The 15,689-nt window shown below is 43.9% G+C and overlaps 1 protein-coding gene across 1 annotated transcript; it reads right to left on the bottom strand.

The window, feature by feature from the left end:
* Positions 1 to 1,451: 1,451 nt before the first annotated feature.
* NDUFA8 (NADH:ubiquinone oxidoreductase subunit A8) lies at positions 1,452 to 15,548 on the bottom strand. Its single transcript, XM_060101335.1, has 4 exons — positions 15,391 to 15,548; positions 9,299 to 9,462; positions 5,855 to 6,020; positions 1,452 to 1,771 (listed from the first exon to the last, which is right to left on the bottom strand). Exons 1-4 carry the CDS (start codon positions 15,439 to 15,441, stop codon positions 1,634 to 1,636), a joined length of 519 nt encoding a protein of 172 aa, XP_059957318.1. The 5' UTR covers positions 15,442 to 15,548; the 3' UTR covers positions 1,452 to 1,633.
* Positions 15,549 to 15,689: the final 141 nt, after the last annotated feature.

Here is a 15,689-nt window from a genome sequence, read left to right as displayed (position 1 = left end):
TCTTCATTTGTATCCCCCATCTACTATTTCATTTAGGAAGGAGGAAGGGGGCTTCTTAACCTCTCCCTAGGCGTTCGCTCCTCCACCTGTGAAATGACATGACATATTAGAAACTCTTTCAAAGGGCTCTGAGCATTGAAGGAGTTGACACATGTAAAGCACTGGGCACAAGGCACAGTGCTCAATGAATATTTGTTATTACTGATGCAAGTCCCAGCTTCCTTTGCAGAAAGAACCTAGGAAGCAACACAGTCTGAGGTTATCATAAAAACAAATCTGCAGGCATGCTTGTACTTTCCCCAACAGGAATGACTTCCAATGACTTGGCCCGCAAGGGGTTAATGGGTGTTGCCTTAGCTGTTTTAAAAATTTAAGAATCTATTCTTTTTCTTCTGAAATTGGAGAATAAGGCAACGGTGGCTGGCAAGCTTTGGCAGACAGACGGGTAAGGTTTATCCAAACTGCTCCCAAACAAGGGGTCAGAACTGGGTGGGGAGCAAGGCCCATCTTCCAATGCTTTGTGTTGTCCTAACACTTTGGGCAACAGACTAATGCCTCACAGCAATCTCCCCACTTCGAGTATCTAGGAGTTGGAAAAGCCTTTATAAAGACTCCATACAACTTTGCTTTCCAGGGCTCTGCAAATGGGAAAGCAAGGCCCAGGGAGCTGAGACTTACGCAGGGTCATATGCAATGTAAGGCCACGACCAGAAGGTGTAAAGTGACCCCCAGTCAGATGGAGAGGAAATAGCCTAATAGTGAAAAAGGAATTGAATGAAAGGGAAAAGAAAGACATAACGGTGCTTTGAACCCAAGAGCTTTATAAATACTTGTGGCTTTAACCTGCCCAGGAGGTAGATAAGCATGTTCCCTTTAGTTTGTCCTCAAATTCAACCTCTCACAAGAGGTTAAGAAACACACCCAAGGCTGGAACTGACACTCAGACCTCCCGACTTCCTGGCTTTGGAGCTGGGAGCTCAGCCTCCAACTCCCTTGTCTATCAGGAAAAACATCTGGGTTATAATGCTTGAGGATGGGATATCAAGGGGAAGTGGTGGAAGTTTGGTTCTTTAAGAAACTTTGAGCGAGACTGCAGAAGACCAAGCCAGGAGCCCCGCCCATGGCCTGAGTCACAAGGCTCAAGTGTTTCTGCACTTCTCCTATCCTGGATGCTTCCCTTGTGTGACCTTCAAGGAACTCTATTTGTCTGAGATGTTGGATGGGAAGAAAGAAAGTTGAGACTTCAAAATGTGTGAACCCACACTGGCCCCGAGGCGCTGTCTCAGGTAACAAAGGCTTTCCTTTACACAGTCATTTGTCTGTGATTCCACACTGGCGAATGCCTACTTGAAGCAAAGAGAAAGGAACAGGCAGGACCACAAGTAGAAAAAGCAAGGGGAAGTCATCTTTAAAGGCCAAAAGGTTATATAAAACATAATAAAATACAAATGTTTCCTTTAAAATTTTTAATGGGCAGGAAATGGTATAGAATAACTGCCAAGTCACATAAATTACTGTTTTTGTTAATGTTTGTGATCCTGGAAAGAGCCCTCTATCGGTTGATGAAACTACAGGAGAGTTTTCATCACCCGCTGCCTGGGTGCCTGACTGGGTGTGGGCCACGGACCCATCTTCACATGGTCCAGAAAAAGAGGCGGCTGCCATGTCTGGCGGGCTTCAGATCTCCTTCCATCTCAGGGCTGGGCTCTGGCCTCGCTCTTGAGTCATAGGGATTCTCTGGTAAAGGCCGATCTGTTTTCACTTTGGTGACCTGCAGCGGGTAAAAGAGGAGAAGCAGAGCTGAGGGGCAGGTGGAGAAGCTGTGACCATGAACACACCTCCTGGGGTCTCCTCTCTGCTCTGGCTGCCTCTGCCACTCCTCATCCATAAAGCCCTAGCAAATCACACTTAGCCCTAGATAAACACTGAAGAAGGCCTACTTTGTGTCATTCCACATGGAAGAAGGTAGGGATACGGAAGAGAGCAAGATTCACACTGTCCTCAGTGAAGGAGTCGCCAGGAAAAGCACCCAGGCCTTCCTAAGCGGGTCGCGGTGACCGAGAGACGAATGAGCGCTAGGAAAGCAAGACCTCCTCCGCACGGCCACTCGTCCTCGGCCTGTTTCCGAGGGGGCAACGTTTACTTTCATCTTGAAGGATGAGCAGGACCAACCAGGAAGATTAGAGAGGAAAAGACCTTCCAGTAAACCAACAGTACACACGGAGACAGACCGGCACGGCCTGGGGGCAGCCGAAGCACAGGCTGCGCGCAGAGCGCAGGGAGAGGCAGCCCCTGACTGAGCACGTCCTGTTGTTAGACATGACGCCAAGCACGTTACTCCAGTTCATTCTCACACTCCTCGGAGGTCAACCTGCAGGGTCACTGGGGACCCCCAGCTAACGGTGGATGGACCTGAAGTCAGATCTGCCTGCTCCAAAGCCCGTGCCCTCACAGAACGCTCGACACTGAGACACGGGAGCCAGGTGATGAACGACATGCAAAGATGCTTGAATTTTAACCCAAGGGCAACAGGTGCCACTGGAGCAGGGAAGTAACTTACTCACGTCTGCAGGCCGGAAGGAGCAGAAACTAGAAGGGGGCGGGGGGCTGAGCCAATGGGCCAGGCGAGAGAGAGAGCCAACTGGGGTCCCGGGGAGAGAGGAGGACGGCGTTTTACACCCACTTGAACCCACAGAAGTCTCCATCGGAAACCCAGCAGAAATTGTTCTCATTTTAAAGATGAGGAAACAGGCCCAGAGAGGCAGAAAGACACAAAACCATGGTTATCAGTAGTCTTGTTATCTGGTGGCCTCCTAAGCCACTCCACATACTGTGACCAGATCAATCTTCCCAGACGTACAAATTCAAACACCATCTATTGTGAACAGGGCTTTCATGGACACAATCACATCATTCTTATTATAACCACCCTCTGAGGCATAATTATCTCGAGTTCACGGAAGAGGAGCAGAGATGGCTGGCTTGTCTAAGATCAAGACACAGCAAATGTCAGAGTTGGAGCTGGAACCCCAGTCTTCTGACTACAAGTCCAGAATAGTTTTTTATTTGCTTTTAAAACAGTTTTCTCATCTCTCTGCTATAATTAGAGATCACTAATGGTTCCTTACTGCTTGACAGAGTATTCGAAATGCCTCCAGCTGGCATTTGAAGCTCCTTTAAGGAATTCAAGATGTCTATGAAATAAATCTAGAAAAAATAAAAGGACCCCTTTAAAGGACAAATTACTGGGGAAAGGACAATAAAGCAACTTCCTCTTCTGCACCACACTCAAAATAGAAAAGGAGTAGGAGCATGTGGCCAAACTAATTACTAGGTAAATGACCTTGGGCAGCTGACTTAACCTTCAAGTTCCTATCTGTAAAACGGAGCTAGTCGTAGCTCCTAGGGTTATTAGAGTAACATACATGAAGCACCTGATGTATGGAACAGGTGCTCCATTAGTTATTTTCAATATTAATATTATCAGGACAATGGAATTATGGGTGAGAGAGAGCAATCCTGCCTAGGAAAGCCAGAAACCTCAAAGACAGACCTGACACCTGAGCTGAGACTGGATGAGTGAGTATGAATTCACTGGGGACAAACAGGAGGGAAGGACAAGCCACTGGAACCAGAATGCACAAGTGAATGACGCTAAAATGCAGGCTTTGTCCAGCCAATTATGACCTTTCTTAGAAAGAGACCGAATACTGAACTTAAGTATAACTAAAGCTGATAATCCTCTTAAAGAAATACCCTTTTGAAAAGAGTTCAGATAACAGTACCTTTTCCTTTTATAGGTTTTTTTAAATGTTATTACAAAGATTCAGGAATAGGGCCTCCCTGGTGGCGCAGTGGTTGGGAGTCCGCCTGCCGATGCAGGGGATACGGGTTCGTGCCCCGGTCTGGGAGGATCCCATATGCCGCGGAGTGGCTGGGCCCGTGAGCCGTGGCCGCTGGGCCTGCGCATCCGGAGCCTGTGCTCCGCAACGGGAGAGGCCACAACAGTGAGAGGCCCGCATACCGCAAAAAGAAAAAAAAAAAAAAAAAGATTCAGGAATAAAAATGCTTTCTTAACAACATGATTTGTAAATTCTCCTTCTGTGAGACAGAAATGAGAAAAGGTAGTTTTCTTTATTCTATGTAAAAGTTCCACCACTTTCCAACTTAGAATTATCAACTATTTAAAATAATTTGTTCATTTGGAATTAAAATATACACACTATATACATAAAATAAATAACCAACAAGGACCTACTGTATGGCACAAGGAACTATACTCAATATCTTATAATAACCTATAATGAAGTGAATGTAAAAAAAAGAATATATATATATGTATATATATACACACATATATATATATCTGAATCACTTTACTGTACACCTGAAACTAACAGAACATTGTAAATCAACTATTTCAATAAAAATTTTTTAAAAATAAAATAAATAAAATAATTTGTTTGGTGCAGCAAAGAAGGTATCCGAAGTAAAGATATGCCAGATACAAAAAAAAAAAAAAAATTCCTTAACCATTCCTCTACTTATGGCAACAAGCTTAAGACCCAACTATCCACAGATGCCGCACACAAAGGGAAGGGAATGAACATTAACTGTGGACCTATGTGCCAGGTACTATGCTGGGGATTCACACAGGCTCCATAGCTTAATCCTCACAGAAAAACAGGGATTAATACTGGTCCCATGTTATAAATGTGGTAGGATAGGAAATGTTAAGAAATTTGCTCAAGGACCCATAGCAATTAAGTCATGAAACTAAGATTCAAATCTACTCTCAGTCTCCATTCAAACCAGAGTTCTTCCCTCCATGCCTTGCTACCTATGCTTCCCAGAGGGAATGGAGGATGACAATGATTAAGAAGCCAGGGATGGGTCAGATCACAAAGGGCTGTGGCATGTCAGGATATGGAGGGGATGCTTTGTTTTGCAAGCACATAGGAGTCCCCTTGAAAAGGTTTTTTTTTTTTTTTTTTTTTTTTTTTTTTTAAGGAAAGTGATATTTGACTTATTTTCCACACAGATCATGCCTATAGTGATCCATCTTCCCCGCCCAGAAATTCATGTAGCCCAGTTAAGAACTCCTGTCCAGGAAGTGGGGACAGTGAGAGGATTCAAAACAATATTCCAGGAGATGCTACAGGAATTGAGGACTGGATAAAGGAAGAAAGAGTGCAAAGTGAAGAAAAAAGACATTCAGGTTTCTCCCTCTGAGGGTTCAACAGATGGTGGTGTCACAACTGAGACAGGAAATATGGGAGAAAGAACAGAGAAGCAAGCTTTTTAAACTACAGGCATTACTTTTTTTATCTCAGGTATGTTCCTGAAAAATCTGGCATAACCTCAAACCTATTTGCCCACAATAACCTCAATGTTTTCAACTGACGGTGCCCCTAACATTTTGTTTATCCTCACCTACTCCCTCTGTTCTTCAGTTAGCTAATTAACCAAAACCAAATCTGCACGTGCTGGGCCAGCTATTTAAAGGAACACTTCTATTAAATAAACTCCCTCTGGACCGTGTATAACCACTCCCTAATGAAGCTGACTGGTCATTCTGGATTTCTCACATCACATCTGTACTCACAGAAGACCCATTCCGGACCACCCCCTGCCTTTCCCCACCCTTAGCGAGTGAGAGGGAGAGGGAGAGGGAGAGGGAGAGTGAGAGGGAGAGTGACAGTGAGAGGGAGAGGGAGAGGGAGAGGGAGAGGGAGAGGGAGAGGGAGAGGGAGAGGGAGGGAGAGGGAGGGAGGGAGAGAGAGAGAGAGAGAGAGAGAGAGAGAGAGAGAGAGAGAGAGAGAGAGAGAGAGAGAGCAGCAGGAAACTGTGTTACCTTTGACAGCTCCCCCAGGTCAGGTCGCACCCAGCCCAGTTTGTCTAACACACACTCGTCAAACTTCGCCTGCTGTTTGCGACACCGACGAAATAACTGCAAGCCAGAGTAATCGATGCAGGTCCAGTATTCTGTAAAAGGCTCCGAACAGTGCTTCTTTATCTGCCTGGAAAAGAGGGCTTGATTAGGGGCAGCTCTTTACAAAACGATGAAAAACAAAAAAGTGGGGAAAAATTTGGTGCAGACCTCATACACACAGCCTTGCTTTTTTTTTTTTCTTTGCGGTACGCGGGCCTCTCACTGCTGTGGCCTCTCCCGTTGCGGAGCACAGGCTCCGGACGCGCAGGCTCAGCAGCCATGGCTCACGGGCCCAGCTGCTCTGCGGCATGTGGGATCTTCCTGGACCGAGGCACGAACCCGTGTCCCCTGCATCGGCAGTCGAACTCTCAACCACTGCGCCACCAGGGAAGCCCCCTTTGCAGGTATTTTGAGTATAGCCTTGGGGGTGATGGGGTGTGTTAAGAGGAAGGAAGAAGGAATGTCAAAGCCTCAGGAGCTTTTCTGGGTTACCTCTAGCCTCAACGACCTGCGTTTCTACAGTACACGAAACTGCAGCCCCCTAGCCTCGACTTAAGAATCGCGATGGTGGTGAGCAACCGTGTCCAGCTGGAGTTTTGGACTCCTCCAATATACTGCAGCAGAAGAAAGGCTGCAAACCATCACTCTGGTACTTAGGTCTATGTTCTCGGCTCTGTTACCCTGGCGCCCACACTAATAGACAACTATCTACTAGTGCTTACAGCAAGCTAGTTCAGCACCTCAGGAGCTTGTGAAATCCAAACATTTCCCACTTAAACGTGCTCCCTCTGAGTCAAAGGAAAAATACTTTGCCGAAGTTCTCTTAGAAAATAAAAAAATTTTAAAGGAACACGCATTCCACCTTATTAGCAATCAAATCAATGCAAATTCAAGCAAGAGTAAAACACCATTTTGTACCTATCAAATATTTAAATAATATGCAATGCTGGAGAGGGATACCAGGATACAGGCTGAGGACAGCATAAACTGACGCAACTTCCAACTGTAATTCAAGAGCCATGAATCATGTTCAAAGCCTTTTAAAGAATAATCTCACTGCTGGGAAATTTGTGCCAAGGAATTAATTAAAAAATGAAAATGATCTCTACACAAATGTAATCACTGCAGATTTATCCAAAACAATCAATAATGATGTTTAATAACAAAATTATGGCTGGTTTATCTACTGATGGAATATTACACAGCCATGAAAAATGATGATCATGAAGACAGAGCAACTTGAAAGAATGTTTCCAATAGTTTCAAGTGAAAAAATGAATTTTCAAATGTACACGCACTATGACTTTAAGCACAAAAATATCTCTGCATGTGGACAAAGCCCGTAGAAGCAAGAAAGAAGGAAAGCAGCTATTGTGTGAAGGAATTTTTTTTCCTCTAGCGTCATTGTAAGGGACATCTGTGGGTTTTGCCTAGCCGGCAGTCATTCTCTATTCTTCTGGAACATCCTTCAAATTTTCCTTTGGGGAACAACCCCTCCCTATCGCTCGGCAATGTGATTTAGATGAATCTAAGTCTACTCCCCACTTTAGGCCTGACCACTCACAGCATTTTATCTCCTGAAACACAACTGATTCAAAGATATGCACATGAAGTTGACCAGCCAGGCCAATGAGACTCAGTTCAGGGACCACTGCTCATGCTACTGGGTGGTACTCTTTGTCTGGGTCTGCTAAGCAAGGAGCACTTGGACTGGCTGGTGGCCATTGCTGCTAAAGCAAGGAGAGGGGGTCTCTTTGAAAATGAATTTGACAGAGAAAGCAGGACTAAGAAACTGGGGGTGGGGGATAAGAGGTGAAGCAAAAAGATACCAAATAGGTGTGAAATTATTTAAGCCCTTGAATCCAGTCCTGCCTGATGCCAGTCCTATTTCTGGACTTTACAGTGACATGAGCCAATTCCCTTTGAGTTGAGTTTCTGTCCTTTTTAATAGAGTTCTGACTAATATGGTTAAAACATTTTTCCACCATTATAATTTGGATTTTTTTTACTTATATCAAGTATAGTGGCCTACCTAAACACTTGACTCTGAACACCTTTCCTTTCCATCATAACTGTGTGTTCTGTAGTAATGACAATGATAACAATCTAGTAAATGCCTATAAGCAAGCCCTGTGCTAAGCTGTTTTTATGTGCCTTTTCAAATTTCTCACAACAATCTTATGATAGGTATTACTCTACAATTTGGAAGCTGGGGTTCATGGAGATTAAAGAACTTGCCACTATTTACAATAGCCAAGATATGGAAGTGACCTAAATAATGAATAAAGAAGATGTGGTCTACACACACACACACACACACACACACACACGGAATAGTACTCAGCCATAAAAAAGAATAAACTAATGCCATTTGCAGCTACGTGGATGGACCTAGAGATTATCATACTGAGTAAATCAGAAAGAGAAAGACAAATACCATATGATACCACTTATACGTGGAATCTAAAATATGACACAAATGAGCTTATCTACAAAATAGAAACAGACTCACAGATATAGAGAACTGACTTGTAGTTGCCAAGTGGGATGGGGGAGGGAAAGATTAGGAGTTTGGGATTAGCAGATGCAAACTATTATATATAGAATGGATAAACAATAAGGTCCTACTGTACAGCGCAGGGAACTATATTTAATATCCTGTGATAAACCATAATGGAAAAGAATATGAAAAAGAATATATATATGTATAACTGAATCACTTTGCTGTACAGCAGAAATTAACACACTGTAATTTTATTTTATTTATTTATCTATTTAGGCCACATGGCACATGGGATCTTAGCTTCCCGACCAGGGATGGAACCCATGCCCCCTGCATTGGATGCATGGAGTCTTAACCCCTGGACCGCCAGGGAAGTCCCAACACAACACTGTAAATCAACTATACTTAAAAAAAAAAAAAAAAGGGCCTCCCTGGTGGCGCAGTGGTTGAGAGTCCGCCTGCCGATGCAGGGGATACGGGTTCGTGCCCCGGTCTGGGAGGATCCCATATGCCGCGGAGCGGCTGGGCCCGTGAGCCATGGCCGCTGAGCCTGCGCATCCGGAGCCTGTGCTCCGCAACGGGAGAGGCCACAACAGTGAGAGGCCCGCGTACGGCAAAAAAAAATAAAAAAATAAAAAAATAAAATAAAAAAATAAATTAAAAAAAAAGTGCCAAATAATAAAAACAAAGAACAAAAAGAACTCTCATTTATTGTGTGCTCTACTTTGGTCTATGTGATTGCAAAGCCTTCCATTCCTACTAAAATTAGTAAAATTATCCTTCCATTTAATTAGCTGGATGTTCACGGAGATACATATACCTTGATGTTGCAACCAGTGGGCACTGACGTGAAAAGATCTTACCTAAAGAAGTCCAGGGCACACTGGTTGACAAGCTTGCTTTCCTCTAAGCACCGCCTCGGGTCCTTCTCTTCCCACCGGCAGAGCATGAACTCCTTGTTGGGCTTATCACACTGAGCTCCGTAGTGATGGGCCGCAGCTTTCAGCACAGAAGAACTGACTTTCACCTGGGGAGAGGAACAGAGAAGGACCAGATTTGTACCAGGACACCACTTCCTCAACCTCACCTCATGCCGGTCACGACAGAGGGAACAGGAAGGTAGCCCCGTTCTGACTTTGGCAAGAGCACTAAAGACAGGGGACTCTGTGATAAACCCTTATGATCTATGGTGCTTCAGAGATCACAGAGCTCTTTCCCATGTATGATTTTCCACACCTTCGTAATAATCTCATCAGGCTGATATCACCATCCCCATCCCCATTTTAGACATAAGGAAATGGCGGCCCGAATGGAATCCTTAGATCTTTGTGAGACAGAAAGTGGAGCTCTGAAGGAAGATGGAGGCTTCTGGGATGTATGGGGAGGAACCAACCCTGAGGAGCACTGATGAGTCGCCTCTCCAGGAATAAAAGTAACAGTGGGAGGATATATAAGATTCCCAGAAGATGACAGAATCACAGAAGATTAGAGACTGGAAGGGATCAGTAAGAGCATCTAGTTCAGCAAGTTATTATTAATAATAAAGTACTAAATCTGTGAATTTTTTAAAATTATAGAGTATATCCAAGGCAGCCATCCCTACGACTGTGTCAGTTTCACTCACTTTCACCCCAGCACATTTTCTTGGGAGAAGCACAGTGTAGCTACAGCCAGCTCACGGTACAGTCCAGAGCCTGTCTAGCAGCTGCTGCAGCAGGGGTCCTGCTAGCCTCTTTTCTGTACCACCTCTTCCTGTGCCAATACCACAGTGTTTTAATTACTGTTCGTTGTCTGGGAAGACCATCCTCCTCACTATTCATCCTTTTCAAAACTGCTCTGGCTATTCTTACAGATGAACACCCTTCCTCCAATAACTCCCAATGGAATTGTACGAAGTCTAGTTATATAACAAATTAGAAAGGAAAGGGCACTGTTACACTATTGGGTCTCTGCTCACATTTTATCTCAGAGTCTTTCCCTAATCATCTTAGATAAGCTAGCACCAGTGGTCGCTCTATCTGTGACCACTGGAACGTAAGCTCCAAGAGGGTAGGGATTTTGTTTTTAACAGAGGTCGACTACTGTAAAGATGTCCATTCTCCCTAAGTTAAACTAATTAAGGTGGTGTTTACCATGGTCCACCAAGCACCCAAAACAGCGCCCCAGCACAAGTAGCTGTCAAGCACTCACTCTGTGCCAGCAGCAGGGGATTAACAGTTACAAGAGAGTTAAGAATACATGAATCATGCCTTCTCATCCAGAACACAGTATGTCTCTCCATTTATTTAGCTCATTCTCACTTTCTTTGGTTAAAATTACGGTTTCCTTCATACAGGAAACTTGCATATTTCTTGTTTATTCCTCAGTATTCTCACATTTTGGATACTATCTACATGGGACATTTTTCCCTTAGATTTTCCAGTTGGTTACTGCTTGTTTTCACACTGTATCTTCTCTGTAGCCATTGTCTACTGAACTCTTGTCAGTTCTAATAAGAAACTCAAGAGGATTAAGAGAAAAGCTTCCATTTACAAATAAAAACTGCCTCCCTTCCTCTCTGATACTTGTATCTTTTTTTCCTTCTTCTCTTTCCCTATCTTAATGCTCTGACCAAAACTTCCAGGATGATACAGACAAACAGCAATGGCAGTAGGCATCCTTGCCTTGTTCTAAACTTTAAAGTAGTTTGGTAAGATATTGGCTGTTGGTGTCTGGGATATACTTGTTTGGATGTTCCTCATTAGGGAAGTTTCTTTCTAACCATAAATGGCTTTGTTGCACTGTTGTTTCCTCCACCAGGAGGAAAGACTGAAATTTTCAGGTTTCTTTTTCATTAATCTATAAATGTAATGTAGAGCATTAACAGATTTTCTAAAACTCACCCATTGTACCTAGAATAAAATCTAGTTTGTCCTAGTGCCTTATGCCTTATGGATTTGATCTGAAAATATTTATTAAGAACTTTTACATGAGAATAATTTTATAATTATTATTTTTATAATAATAAAAATTTTATAATTTCATTTTTAGGCATTTCACACAGCCTAGGTTAAATTATTAATATTTTTAATAAGATAAAAGGCAAGGAAAGATGAAGAGATAATTCATCTACACACTACAGGAAGAGAAGAATAAAATTATGACTATGACTACTAATATTACAACTGTTCTAATTATCAAAGCAAAGGTAAATTTAGGATGTAAGTGAAATTTGCCATGACAATTCTAATATATTCATTTAAAAGTCTGTAAAATTTTGTATTCCAGTTTTTGATAATAGTTTACTTAGGTTAATTGAGTGGTACACGTTTGCTTGCTATATTACCTGTAAAGAGCTGGGAGACTGAAAAATCAAGATGCAAACTTTTTTTAAAGCTTAATATATTAAAAAAAATTAAGTTAGCTACATTTATTTCCTTGTCAAATGTCTTAAAACATCTTTAAGTGGCTGATTTAATTACTCTGATGCCTTCACAGCTATCACGCCCCCAAAAACCTATGGCTCTCTTTGCTTTACTTCCCCACACATGTAGAGGTCTTATCCCAATCTAGGTTATGCCCATGTTGTTGAGCACATAAAGCATGCCCTGTCACAGGGAAATCAAGGCTGGGAACCACTCACTGAACTTATTTCCTAAGGAAAAGGAGCAATGTGCTCAAGATGGTGCAGCAAGTCAGTGGCAAGTGCAGAACTAGCAGCAGAAAGCGTGACCTCCAATCAGGCCTCTCCCCACTGCATCACTGAGGAGGCAAAGAACTTCAGATGTCACCACCACCCCTCACCTGCTTCTTCACTAATACTGACAAGTTCCAGCAGAAGCCACATCCTTTCACAGCTGCTTACTGTGAATATCCTCTCAGATTCATTCAGCTCCCTTTGTCTCAAAGAACACGGAATTTCAATGCCCTCCCTCATCTGTCCTCATAACAGCCTCACTGCACAGCAGGTTTAGATGGTCTGCAGGTGCAGAAACAGAGGCAGAAAAAGCCCCACAATCTACAAGCAGTCTTCTAGTCCTGTTCTCTCTTCCTTAAACCAGATCTGCACCTTTTTTTTTGTAGTACTTAATTTATACTAGGTTTTATATTTGGCTTAATTTATGTAAAATGGAGGATGATAGTACTTAGTTGATAGAACTGTTGTCAGGGTTAACACACATTAAAAATATGAAGAACAGGGCTTCCCTGGTGGCGCAGTGGTTGAGAGTCCACCTGCCGATGCAGGGGACACGGGTTCGTGCCCCGGTCTGGGAGGATCCCACATGCCGCAGAGCGGCTGGGCCCGTGAGCCATGGCCGCTGAGCCTGCGCGTCTGGAGCCTGTGCTCCGCAACGGGAGAGGCCACAACAGTGAGGCCCGTGTACCGCAAATAAATAAATAAATAAATAAATAAATAAATAAGAAGAACAGCGCCTAGCACATAGAAGCACATCATAAATACTGGCCATGATTTTTACTCAAAATCGTTAATGTGTACAAGGAGTTTCCTGCCCAAAGCTTCTGACTATTTTTCCATAGGCATGTGTCATAACTCGAAGGTCAATGAGGTCCAAAATGGGTTTAACTTGCTTCTCAAACCCACTCCTTCTGGCTTCCCCAGTTCTGTCAAGCTGCAAATCTGACACCGATTCCTCAACCTTTGCTGCCTCTGATATCTAAGTCATTGCTAAATCGGATCAATTCTAGATAAATGCGTTCTTTCCTCTCTGTAAGCACAGTCACCAATCATGCTGGGGTCAATAATATCTTCCTCAGTTATTGGTTTCCTGCTTTTCTTAGTCCTCTCTTCCAACCATTCTTCACAGAGCTGCTGTCCTAAAAGACAATTCTTATTTTACTCTGTTATTAAAAGAAATTAGCAACAAAACCCTTGAAGGATTCAGGCTTAGCAGCAGAATAAGGCCTAAGTTTCTACTTAAGTATTCATACCCTTCAGATCCCAACTATCCTTCCGGCCTTCTCACCCACCAGACATTAAAAAGGTACTGGCTGTCCTCTAGGACACTGAACTCACTGTTCCCGGAACCCATTTTTGGCCTCACCTGCTTACCTTTGCTCAGATCCTGCTTTGTTTAGAAAGTTCTTCTCTCCATCTCTGCCTGTAAATGCCATTCTTCAAATGACATTTAGCCAAGTCTTACATTATACCCAGGAAGTGCTTTCTCGGTTCCCTTCATAGCCTCAGAGAATTATACAGCTGGAATCACTTCATCTTACAAATAAAATAACTGTGTCTGCAAATGGGAAAAGTGACTCATCGAGGTAACCGAATAGTTAGGCCTAGAATTTAGATACAACTTCAAATCCTACCCTCTTTTCTTAAACCATGTCTGCCCCTCTTCTGTAGCATTTAATCATACTTTGTTTTGTGTTTTAGCTATTTATGTAATTATCTGTTCCTCAATTCAACTGTGTGAACTCTAAAGGCAAATTTATTCCAGAAGTAGAACACGTGCAAGAAGCAGAACCTCAGATGACTGTTGAACCAAATTAAAGTGCCGATGAAAAATACAGCAACTCAAAGTCTTAACCCAGCTTCACAGTCGGGCAAGAAACAAACTGACTGTTGGCAGTACCCACACGTCCCCACCCCCAACTTTCAGTACATGTCACTTTATTATAATAATTAAAATAATATAATAATAGTTGCCATTCTCACAGGCATATAAGATGAAGTGAAATAATGCAGGTAAAAAACACTTAACACAGGGCCTGGGACATAATTTTTGGCATGTACTTTTTCATCTTCCCCTCCCTCTCCTCCAGTGTAGCCTCACTATCCAGTCCTGTCCTGGCACTTTTTTTGCCTTAAAATCCTCCACCTCTCCCCACCACCTCACTTACAGGATGAAGTCCAAACTGCTCAGTCTGGCCTTGTGAAAGCCGCTTCCAGCCCTGCCTCAGCCCAAGGTACCTCTCCCGGCTCAGCAACTGTTGCTTTCCACCAACAAAAGAGTCATGTCAAAAAGCAAAACACAAAACACAAAAGGTTCTGCTAAGCCTTCTCGCTCTTTTGAGCTTTTGCCCGTAATATGGTAGTTTAAAAGCATGGGTTTTTAAATCAGACCTGGGTTCACATTCCAGCTCTACCGTGTGACCTTGGGCAAATCACTTCTCTCAGGACCTGCTTCCTTATCTATAACATGGTGAGATCAATTATACCCTTCCTTACAGTGTTGCTGGAAGGACCCTATGAATTAATGTCTGTAATTAGCATCCTGCCTGACATCTAGAAAAGGCCTGATCATGTTTGCTGTAATTAGTATGATCGGTCTTCACTTCTCGTAGCACTAACTACACTGTACTGTAATGTAATTGCCTCTTTACGTTTCTGTCTCCCTATTAGATTATAAACTCTATGAGGACAGGAACTCTCTATGAGGACAGGGACTATCTCTCTCATTTTCCAGTGTATGTGCATATGGTAATTATTCAAATGAGAGCTCTTGAATAAATGAATGCTTCAAATGTCCTATTACCAAACACTTTCCCAGGCTGTTAGCAAATTCACTCTCCAATATCATCTCATTTTTCTGCGGTTTCCTAGCTCCACTCCAATGCACTCTGCACCGACGATGCTACTTTAAGGTGACTGTCTCTCTCCCTCGACTGGAGCACCCGGGGTTGTACACTCACTTCGCAAGGAGGTTTGAGTATTATGACATGAAGTAAGTAAAGTGACCCTGGTTGGTGCTTAATAAAAAGTACTATTATTCACGTAAAGGAGACGCAGGTTGCTGCGTGGAAGGGAAGGAGAGTTCTCGAGCTACTGAGGGACGGGTCTCCCCGAGCGGACGAGGAGGCGTCTGAGGGTCAACCTGTGTAAGTGTTGGGGGCATGGGGTGGGGATGGGGGATCCGGGGCCCAGGGTCCGCGGAGTGCAAGCAGGGCTGGGCCCAGGCCCGGGAAGCTGTAGGCCTGTGCCCCGCTTGCCTATCCTCCGGACGAGCCTCACCTCCTGCACTTTCAGGTCCTCCAGAGTGGGCAGCTCCACTATCCCGGGCATGACGGCGGTAGCCCCGACCCCGAGGAGGTGCCCGCTGCCGCGTCACCCACGTCTCCTTGAACTCCCCTTCCGACTGCCGCGGGCCACGTAGCGTCTGCGCAGGCGCAGCGGCGGCACGCAGGCGCACTGCTCTGCCCAACAGCGAGCCACAGAGCATGCGCAGAGCCAGGAAGTTCCGCGGACCCTGGGGGTGGGGCTTCGCCTCGGTTCCTCCTATCCCTCCTGGTTGTCATAGTGAGGCGGGATAC

This window comes from Mesoplodon densirostris, chromosome 6 (assembly GCF_025265405.1).
Source record: "Mesoplodon densirostris isolate mMesDen1 chromosome 6, mMesDen1 primary haplotype, whole genome shotgun sequence".
NCBI lineage: Eukaryota > Metazoa > Chordata > Mammalia > Artiodactyla > Ziphiidae > Mesoplodon > Mesoplodon densirostris.
Note: the sequence above shows the minus strand (reverse complement) of the source record. Positions and strands in the feature narration are given on the sequence as shown.

Excerpts from the sequence above, each read along its gene's own strand:
- NDUFA8 (XM_060101335.1), bottom strand. The coding sequence starts at position 15,441 with ATGCCCGGGATAGTGGAGCTGCCCACTCTGGAGGACCTGAAAGTGCAG. Across the intron at positions 9,463-15,390 it reads AGGACCTGAAAGTGCAGGAG|GTGAAAGTCAGTTCTTCTGT; the intron begins GTGAGGCTCGTC and ends TCCTCTCCCCAG. Across the intron at positions 6,021-9,298 it reads TGTGCCCTGGACTTCTTTAG|GCAGATAAAGAAGCACTGTT; the intron begins GTAAGATCTTTT and ends CCTCTTTTCCAG.